This window comes from Symsagittifera roscoffensis, chromosome 4 (genome assembly GCF_963678635.1).
Source record: "Symsagittifera roscoffensis chromosome 4, txSymRosc1.1, whole genome shotgun sequence".
Taxonomy (NCBI): domain Eukaryota; kingdom Metazoa; phylum Xenacoelomorpha; order Acoela; family Convolutidae; genus Symsagittifera; species Symsagittifera roscoffensis.
Window position 1 is genome coordinate 36,938,627 of NC_087065.1, and position 10,807 is coordinate 36,949,433.

General features: G+C 37.1%; 1 protein-coding gene across 3 annotated transcripts in view; it reads left to right on the forward strand.

The window, feature by feature from the left end:
- LOC134843592 (cytochrome P450 3A4-like) overlaps nt 1-10,518 on the forward strand; it is a 109,005-nt gene extending 98,487 nt beyond the window's left edge. For 2 of the 3 annotated variants that reach the window (XM_063859742.1, XM_063859739.1), the window contains exons 6-7: nt 9,342-9,443; nt 10,094-10,518. In XM_063859742.1, coding sequence (XP_063715812.1) covers nt 9,342-9,443; nt 10,094-10,419 — 428 coding nt within the window. In that variant the 3' untranslated portion in view covers nt 10,420-10,518. Of the gene's footprint in view, nt 1-1,195; nt 2,105-2,189; nt 2,566-3,005; nt 3,201-3,512; nt 3,639-4,083; nt 4,262-9,341; nt 9,444-10,093 lie in introns of those variants that run through there. The other variant, XM_063859741.1, reaches the window with a different exon arrangement.
- The last annotated feature ends 289 nt before the right edge of the window (nt 10,519-10,807 follow it).

Sequence of the window (10,807 nt, forward strand, 5' to 3'; positions counted from 1 at the left end):
CTGTTGTGGGTAACATGCTGGCTTGGATGACGTGTAAAGACTTCTTTGACATGGAGGTCGAGGAACACAAGCAATTTGGATCTAAAGGATATTATGGGTAAGTTCAAGTTCGCTCATAATGCCACAAACGAAAACAAAAGCCAGTTTATTATGTGCGTGATTCATACACGTGTTTTTTTTAGGATCTTCTATGGAAGCAAGCCATCCCTAGTTGTTACGGACCCAGATATAATTGCAGAAGTTATGATCAAAAAGTTCGACTTGTTCCCGACAATTCGAATCAAAAAAGATTATAAAACAACAAAAAAGAATTTTTTCATTAAATAATTACTCACTTATGAACTGCTAAAAGTTTTTTTGCAAAGTAATGAATGCCAATCTGAAATCTCACAAAAATTGTTTACTTAAGAAAAGGAACAGAAAATTTCAGCTAAAAGAAACAAAGCGAGAACTGTCGTAATACACTCGATTGCTGCCAAAAACACGTTACACTTCGGCAGTTTGCTCTTTTTGATTCTCAGTTTTACAAATTGATAAAAAGTTTGACTAAGCAGGAACTAAACAACCTCAACCATCAATTTCTAGATAATTTTATTCAAGCTAATAGTGATCTGATAAACAATCTGTTTTGTAGTTAAATTATAATAATTCTGGATTTGCCTCCTTCACTGTTTTGACATTATTTTTAAAAATCATTATTATGATTATGATTTTTATTAGGAAATGTTCTGGTAATCTCGCAATTTCGATAAAACGGTAAAATATTTACCGTTTTTTTTGCGATCAAGCTGGGTTCTCATGCCATGGTTTTCTTTCCCCTTAAATTTAAGGGTACCAAAAAAAGTAGCCTGAAAACAGGCTCTGAGACGCCTGAAAACAGGCTTAATTTAGTCTTACGGCGGTATCTCAAGTGATATTTTTTTGTAAAAATAAATTCTTCATTTGTAATTCTGTACGTGTGATGACTTAAACTATTTATTATGATAATTATTATTTCTATAATAGCCAAAAATCAGCCCAGTTTTTCTAGTCACAGTGAATTTTAATCACGGTTTTGTAATCCAAAATGATAATATTCAAAAGCTTCAATATCTTTTAATACGAGTTTTTTTGAAGCAAGAAAAATTTTGCGAAGAAACCAATCTCACACGACAATTAATTCTCTCTCTTATAACATGTGGACCAATAATTCAAAATGATTGAATAAGAGACGCATATTGATATCTACCACAGTTATTTTTAAAATTTTATTTGTCGGTATGCAGTATTTGGTGCACAAAAAATGGTTTGTTTGTTTATATGCCACCAATTGAATCATGTAATGTCCATAATTGGTAGGAGCAATGCGCGCTTTTTTTTCATAAATGGAAATACAACTGCATAGTTTTTAGCATAGTATTACCACTGCAGTTTGCAACCCATTTCATAGCTTCATTGCCTTACTCTATATGGTAAACGCAGTGTTAAATACTGCGCATAAGGTAACTATATTTAGTTCCCTGCTGAAATATCTGATAGTTTCAGAAGCGAAGCCCAAAAAGGTTTTCTATAATCATAAGTCTTTAGAATACTATTGAGCTGTTCTCCGCCTCAAACCGACTATGTTATTCTAGCAGAGCCATAACCTGTTTCTACCATCAAGCTTTTAATTTGCCTTACTCTTATAGCATTCACTCTCTATAATATAACTTATGACGTTTGACTCAACTCCAATTCCTGATCATTTCAACAACATTTGAGCTACGTTATTTTAAATTTACTATGAAGTTATGACATTGAACTTGAAAATTCCTTCTCTGCCTTCCTTGCCCACCTCCGTTCAACAGAGTGTAGATGAGCTGCTAGCGTGGTGGGGTGAGAGTTTGGCGAGGAAGGGGGTACAGAATGTTCCAAGATGGGTGTGGGTGGGTGGGTCAGTGTTAGGGGCAGTGCTTTGCTTCCGATTCTATTACCAGTCCACTTATGGTGTCTGGAAAACACAGGGTATACCTGGACCAAAGCCATATCCTGTTGTGGGTAACATGCTGGCTTGGATGACGTGTAAAGACTTCTTTGACATGGAGGTCGAGGAACACAAGCAATTTGGATCTAAAGGATATTATGGGTAAGTTCAAGTTCGCTCATAATGCCACAAACGAAAACAAAAGCCAGTTTATTATGTGCGTGATTCATACACGTGTTTTTTTTAGGATCTTCTATGGAAGCAAGCCATCCCTAGTTGTTACGGACCCAGATATAATTGCAGAAGTTATGATCAAAAAGTTCGACTTGTTCCCGAATCGAACTGAGGTGAAGGGATTCGAACCGAAGTATTTTCGCAAAAACATTTCCGATTTACGAGGTGAGGAGTGGAAGAAAGTTAGAAATGCACTAACGCCGACTTTCACCGGCCTCAAATTGAAAAAGATGGTACCCTTCATGAACGAAATTGGAATCCATCTTGGCGGGAAGTTTGAGCGAATTCTGGAAACTAGTGCCCAAGAATTTGAATTGAAGCCAATGTTCCGATCATGCACGATGGATATCATTTTGAACATTGTTTTTGGAATAAGTGTCGACTCACAGGTGACCGAAAGAATCAAAAGGAAAAACATTTTTGTCTATATTTTAAACTTATATTAATATATGTTGATATTAATTTGAGAGTACTAACAATTTCATGATTTGTGTGAGACAAGAAATTAGTAGGACATATTATGCGATTCCAAAATATCCTATGCCATGTTATCCGTTCAACCTTACCCTAATGCCAAGTTCTGCAAGAGTGATTCTATGATCAAAGTTGATGATTATTGATATGAGCTCTTTTTGATTTTTTGATTTTTCATTCAATTCATTCGCTAAATGTTAGAACGTCGAAACTTAGGGTGATGAGTTTCTTGAATTTTCAACGAACTTTTTTTCCACTTTTTCCAGCATTCGTAATATATTTAAAATAAGCTACTAGTCTTTATTCTTTTTTGTTGTTCCAGCAATTCAGTTAAAAATTGAATGAAGATGTTTAGGCGGGTGAGAACGAAATAGCAAATGCGTGCATGAATATGACACTTAAAAACGAGCAGCTATTCAAGAACCCCTTGCGTATTTTACCGTTCGTGGTGCCTGGACTGGCTAAACTGTGGGGCATATTTGAACCCAACTTGGGCTTCAACGTAGACGCCGGAGACGTCACCGCCAAAATCATGCTGGACATACTACAGGTTAGTTAATTATAACATAGTTAATATTTTGTGTTATCGTTTTACTATGCTGTCACATTTTCTGAGAAATTTGGAGTGAACTTTGGAGTGTGGAAAAATTTGAATTTTTATAAGATTTTGAAATCAGTTTCAAGACTCGTTTCATAACTGCGTTGAGTTAACACCGAAGCAGGACGTCTGTATATATAACTTCTTGCTCAAATTTAATTCGGGGCTTTCATATATAACATGTGGCGGAAGGAAGAAATTGGGTGGGCATAGGGTTGTTGATGGAATGTGAAGTGTCCCTATGAGCCACATGTGCTGTTGTAGAAGAAGCAGGAGGGCAAGGATGACGCAGAGCGCACCTTCTTCCTACACACTCTGGTGGAGAAGTTCGAACTGCACCAGGCCACAAAGGGCAAGGAGGGGCTGGACTTCGAGACCACAGTCGCACAGGTATGTCAATTTGTATGTGTGTGTGAGATAGAGAGAGAGAGAGAGAGAGAGAGAGAGAAGCAGAAGAAGACGAAGAAGAAGAAGAAGAAGAAAAAGAAGACTAAGAAGAAAAACAACAACAGCAACAAGAAGGGGGAGTATATGGAAGAAGCGAGTAAAATGTCCGGATAAAACGGTTGTCTCAAGTATTCAAAGTGTTGACGAAACTTTTTTTTTTGCTTTTCAAATGGGTTGAAAAAGCGATTTAAAGGTAACTTTTTAACATTATCTTCTAAGTACATTGTGCATTTTCGGGCTAATCTTATTATAAAATGAGAAATTCTGATTTGATTATACATGCATCCGACAAGATTTATGATACTTTTTGGAGGCCTTCAAATGTTTCCAATTTATTGCAAATATTTCCAATTTATAAGCGATAAAATGGCTTATTTTGTCTGCCTAGGCACTCATCTTCCTGCTGGCGGGATTTGACACCACTGCCAATCTGTTGATGTGGGTCAGTTACTACCTTGCTCTGTATCCAGAATTACAAGAAGAAGTGTACACTGAGATTTGTTCCCTAGCTGGACCAGACGCAGAGGACGACACTTACGAAAACGTTAACAAGATGCAATTATTAGGTTCGAACTTGATAAAAATGTTCTAAAACTTCGTACCAATGAATCAACGAGTTTTAATAACAATAATCATGATGAATTGCGAAATTAGTAATATAGAACAAGTTTATTAAAAGTGCAGCTTCCAAGCCTGATATAACGTCATTAGACTTAATGACTCGTTTCCAAAAGTTACTGAGCTGAAGCTTTTCTCAATTTCTTCAAATTTGTAAAAATTAAAGATTTCAGGCAAAAAACGATCAACAAAAGAAAAGCAGACGATATATATTGCTCCGCAGTTAAATTTTCCGTAGCTTTTGGCTAGCTTAATTGAATATGAGATTCGCCATGTCATCACTTCTCCTTACAAAATTATCCAAAAGCTGTGGTTGGTTTCGAGATTTTTTGGTTAATTTTTTTGGTTGTTATATTTGGTAAGTTTTTTTGGTTGCTTTCAAAACCACCATGGTTTTGTATAGAGGAATTGAACAATTTTATATTTTAATTAAGGCCGTTTTTGTGTTGTTTTTTTTCGCACTGGATTTTAGCTGTTTGGCTGGGTGTCTTTTGTTGATTATCATTGTGGTGGTGCTATTGTCTTGTGTTAGCACAGATTTCGTATTAACGAAAAAAGTTATAGTTCCAATTGATGGTAATTGGCCAAACTATGCTCGATATTACCATGTTTAGATGTCGTTATGATCTTATCTGAAACAGTATGTTTGAATGAATTCACGTTGATAGCACAGTTCTTATTAACTCTTTCGAATCACCATTTGATTTCGTTACGTAAGATACATTATCACAATAGTAGTTTACGCTAACTTCATGGCACACTTCTTAGACCAGTTGACGCAAAAAGTTCCCTATGAAATTGAGCTTTCGGGACTCTCAGACGACCCAACCACCTACGGAGTGGGACGACGAAGCAATAGTTTGAAATTGAACATATTTGCGAAGACAAGAATGACCTTGAATACATTATCAAGATGAAAACCGACAGCATTTGTCTTATCGGTAACTCTAGTAGAGAAACTGGCCGTAGATAGTGAAACGGCTGTGAATTAAAGAGATGGTAACATTCGAAACAAACAGTCTGGAACAAGATGGGAAAACAAAAGTGAAGAGGCGCGAAAAAGAGGAGTATTATGTGATAACTTTCCATGGGATACGGCGAAGAGAATAGCGAAGTCAATTGTTTTTCTTTCACTTAGAAGAGTGGCAGAAAATTACTTTGCGAGACGTTATCCGAGGGTAGATACTAACGACGGCTCCATACAATGATGACGTTTTGGCAGTATTTGGAAGTGGTTTCCAGAAAACCGAGAAATCGAAAGTTTGAAAAATACGTGTAGTACCAGCAAAATGTGATTTAACGCAGCTTTTTTTAATGTCACCTGAGGGGCCTGAAAAACCACTGCGAGTTCAGGGCAGAAGAAGACGTGATATAATCGTAGAAATTCTGTCAAACTCAGAGAATTAAGGTAACTCATGAAGGAAATTATTACTCTCGAGAAGTAAACAATGCAATTAGAGCAAACACAGAAGAACATATTGATTCAGAGATGATGGCCGATACAGTAACCCATTGAGCAGAGATCTGAACTTCGTGCAACGAAGAAGTGGGAGTCGACGAAGGAATCCGTGCAATGCATGCGAAAACTCGTGGCCGGCGCAGCCATTTCAATTTTGCCCTGCCATTGGTCAAGATTGCAGGAAATCTGGCATGAAGAATCACTTTTCTATGACATGTAGGTGTAAAAGCCGACAAGGCCTATCTAGTGCTAACTCGAGTGGCAGAGGACTACGAAGTTTGTCGAGAGGTGGACGCGAAACTAGACCTCCGTTCCGTGGCAAAGTTTATCATGTCGATGTTAAAAAACAAGACAATCGCCAGAACGAGATAGATTATGATGAAGAATCAACGAATCTTTTAGGGTTGGAAAACAGTTACAACTTTACGATTCGGTGTCATCGGATGGTTATGGTGTGAAAACAATTTATGAAGTGAGCTAAGGGTCAAAAGTAGTGGAAGAATCGAAGATCCCATATTGGAGTAGTGGAAGAACTGATTATTCCAGTACGAAATGCCAAAAGATAGAGGCATTCAAAGCATTTTCATCAAGACACGATTACAAGTAGACAATAATGAATTTATAATTGTAGTGGACAGTGGCAGTACTACGAGCTTGATGTCACGACATATGGCAGCAATAACCAAAGAAAACTCTTATTAGGCGTTTTGGCAAAAATCAGACCAGACAGGGTAACACACGAATAGAACCAGCATGACAACCAGAATCACGGCACTATGATATGCGATACCCAAGTCCATGGTCGGCTGTTGAGAGATCATTTTCTGGACAGTGGTGTATGAAAAAGGAAAACATATATGGTTCGTGACTTGTTCCAAGGTCTGGGCTTGAAGGTGTCCTGAAAGTTACCACCCGCAGTATAGATGAGTTGTTTCTGTACCAGCCTCGTTTGGACGACAAGGAGATCAAGAACCTCAGGAGTGACGTTTTGGTTGAAAACTGAAAGAAACGAACCAAGATGTTGGACATACAGCAATTACCACAGACTACAGGCTTATCATAGTCAAATTCCTGGAGTAGAAGCTCAGACTGCGCACAGTTGAGGACAGGACTAGCCGGCCAATTGCAAACGTTGCAAAAGAAAACGGGCTATAGAATTCGATTGAACACAGTGCTCGCAGAAAGGTCCGAGGAGTTGTACGAGTTTCTGAACGTCAAGGGAGTGAATAACAAGTCAATAAAAAATATTAACAAGTTGGGAAGAAGGAAGGAGCGATCCCAATTTCAGATTTGGCGAGGACAAGACCACCAGTACTTAAAAAACCCATTGTACAGATTTGCGGCTATAATGGGAGATTCCATGGCGACTAGAAAACAGAAGATGATCATCAAGGACCGTGACGTGATAAAAAATTGAGAACAGGAGCGCAACGCCATAATCGCCAACTAATTGTGAAACTCAAGGGTACAATAATTAGAAATGTAGTTGGATGAAACGAGGGGACCGCTGCGGGTACAAGAGAGCAATTTGGTTACGGAAAGTCATGATAATCAGCCAGAGACAAAACCAGTCCTTAATTCCAGCATCAGGGAGTTCGAAAAATTCGATAGCCCGTAAAAGGAGTTTGGAATCGAAGCGAGCCAGGATCATTGTCAAGAGTGGTACTAAGTTGGCAAGAGCAAGATTTATCATCAACTCAGGAAGTGGTTAAGACTGTATCGTCGAAACTCGCATGCTTGTCGGTGCGTATCAGCAACAGAGTGAGAAAGGCAAGAGTGATTGAAGGAGAGGTCCCGTTTTGCTGTATGGTCAAGAAGTTTAATCTCACTCCAACCATAATGAGAATCATGTTAAAGCTCATACCCCTTTGAAAGTTTTTTGAGATAAAATTAAAATTTCTGGTTCGGAATGACAACCTTCATCGTAAAAAGGAATAGTCTGAGGTAATGTAAGCCATTCTGCATTTCGTTGACTTTTATTGACGCGGTGATATGAGTGCCAGAACATGGGGATGGCTTTCGCTTCAGATATACACAGTTGAAGTCAAAACAGTCCGAGCTAATTTAAGGTATAATACATGTCAGCAATTTGTCAACTTCTGGTTAATCTATTGACTGCAGCACTACTCTTATTTTCTGCTTCGTTGAATTTTGATTAAATCTAACTTGAGATTAAGCCGTCCAAAATTTTGAGTTTTCATTTTTTCCGGATGTTTTTTTGGCTTTTCGACATCATTTAAAAATTTTTTATATCCTTTTTTGCGCTACTAATTTCTGATGGTAGAATTCTTTGTCTTGCTTCTTACAAGTGCTTTCACATTTTTTTGTCTGTCGTTATAATTGTTCCGAGCATTGAAAATGGGGAGGGAGGAACTTTCTATACGGGTGTGTTTTAGTTTTTTTGTTTCCCATGCAAAACCAGGTACCCCAAATAATAATCGGACTGGGTTCAGTGATATTTCATATTAGAGCCCTTTTAGTTGTAATTCGAACCACATTAAAAATTTTCAAACTTTTTGCTTAGTGTTGAGAAAAACCGGTTTAAAATTTTTCTTTTTTTCGTCTAATTTTGAGCAGTAAAGCGATCAGGCACACAACAGCTGAAATAGGATAATTTTAAGCACTAAAAACTTAAATTTAAGCAAATAACTTTTTTTTTTGGAATTTTGTAGCTGGGAACAAAAACTTCAAAAAATTTGGAAATTTTTTTTCTGCAAAAAAAGTTTGAAAAAAAATCTTTTGAATTTTTCAAACTTTTTTCCGATCAATTTTCCAAAAAATTGTTTGCGTCCAACTTGCTTGAGTTTTTATGGATGTCAGTTATGCCTAAAATATAGTTTTACATCAGACATTTTTATCACCCCACGCAGAAAACCTAATTTGAAAAAAAGCTTATCTTGTAGTTTTTTAAAGACTATGGTCGGAATATTCTGCGCTACTTCCACAGTAATCGGCAATCCTTGTTTTTTCTAGTTTTGGTTATTGTTTTTTTGTTTTTGCGTTTGCGGCAATAATCTAAACTATGCTTACAAATCTGATAGAACAAGAAAAAAGGCTCAGGATTTTTTCACAAACTATATTTACCCTCTGGTGCTTGTTATTACAGCAAGGGTTCGAATATTTTTTATCAATCTTGAAATATCGAGCTTTTACAATGTAGCTTTGATTATTGGGATTTTTCAGTAGCCTAATAACTTCCCGCTTTGGAATATAAATAACACTCATGGAAAACGGTGGCATTGCCGGATAGCCTAAAAGAAAGTCCGTTCCCAGATAGCCATTACAGGTCGGGTTGTGCTTGGTCTCTATTTATGCGGCAATGAATTTTCGGTTGAAAGCTGTAAGCATTATAGATTAGGGCGTTGCTGGTCATGCAGTTTGTGTGTAGGGTTTGCATTGCTGGTTTAATTTTTCCGCTTTTGGTAAACAGCTTGAGTTTACATATTGTGAACTTTTTGGGTTATCCGGGAACAAAAAGTCTTTTCGGCTCTCCGGCAATGCGGCTCCCTGTGAAACACCTGAATGATTGATACGCAGTTTGCTGAATGATTTTTGTGATTGTGTCGCAGAGAACTTTGTGATGGAGACTCTAAGACTGAGGTCTGTGTTCAGGACGCAAAGGGAAGCCATATCAGACACCACAATCGGACCAGGCATCAAAATCAAAAAAGGTAACTCGGCCGAAAGCTACCGAATTTATTTGAAACTGAAACAGTTTAAATTGATCTATCTAAAAACTTAAACGTTCAAGATTGATAAGGATAATTCATAAAAAAGGGAATGCAAAACAGGCAACTTTTCGAACAAAATTCTACGAATAACACAGTGCTGATTTAAATTATCCGGAAAAAACTAACAAAATTTGAAATTTAAAACGCGTTTCTCTCAAATTGAATCATTACAGTTAAAGTTAGGAGTTTCGGGAAAAAATCACAATATATTCATTCTGGTAAAATTCTCAGCAACTTTTGTTCCCTTCACTTTTTGTCTAATCTTGACCCAATTTGAGAAAAACGCGTTTAAAATTTACAATTTTATTCGTTGAGTCCGGTTAATTTAAATCAGCAATAAATGCATATTCGATATGATCGATAAAACATTTTTATGTTTGTTTCGTAGCATTCGCGCAATTAGTGACTATTCAAAAGAGCAAAAAAGAACTCTGACATCCAAAATAAGTTTAAAAAATTGAAACAACAACGATTATGTTATTGGTGAGACCGCGGAATTCAATGTGAACTTTGTTAAAGAGATTTATCCAGTTGCAAGAAAAAAGTTGGTCCGGATAACTTAAATCAGCAGCACTGGATTTTTATTTCAGGTTATGCAGTTGAAGTAGCAGTGAATGTAATTCATCGGGATCCAAAGATTTGGGGAGATCCGGAGACCTTCAGACCCAGTCGGTTCAACCCGGAGGAGGCCAAGACCCGCTCACCCTACGCTTTCAACGCATTCGGAATTGGACCGAGAAACTGCATCGGAATGCGACTGGCTCTGTTTGAAGTGAAAATGGCATTCGTCAAGATCCTCTCTAGGTTTCAACTATCGATGGGGAAGGATACCCCAACCGAAGTGACAGAGTTCATGAAGTCTGGTTTCTATGATCCAGTGAAGCCACTGTTTCTTAAAGTATCCAAACGGGAATAAAAAGATTGAAAACTGGTCAAAGAACTAAACAACTTATTTAGACTATAATAGTTTCTAATATTTCTATTTCCCCTTGAATATTTAATGCTAGCTCAATAATCAACCCATTTTCTATTAGTTGTTAAATGATACCTGTTATTGTAATTTTTGTGGTTGTCCAAACTATTATAAGAATCCATTTAAAATCCAATTTGATATGAATCAATATAAGTATACCGTGTCGAAGATTTTTTTTGGAAGTGAATGGTAGCTTAATTCGAGGAAAAAAAACATAAATTAACTCTTACAAAAACCGCGAAAGTTTTTCTGCCAATCTCGCAACAAAAAGCGTAAAAAATTTTCATCCAATTAAAACTAAGAATAAGGAAATTATTTTTCGAACTTGCAA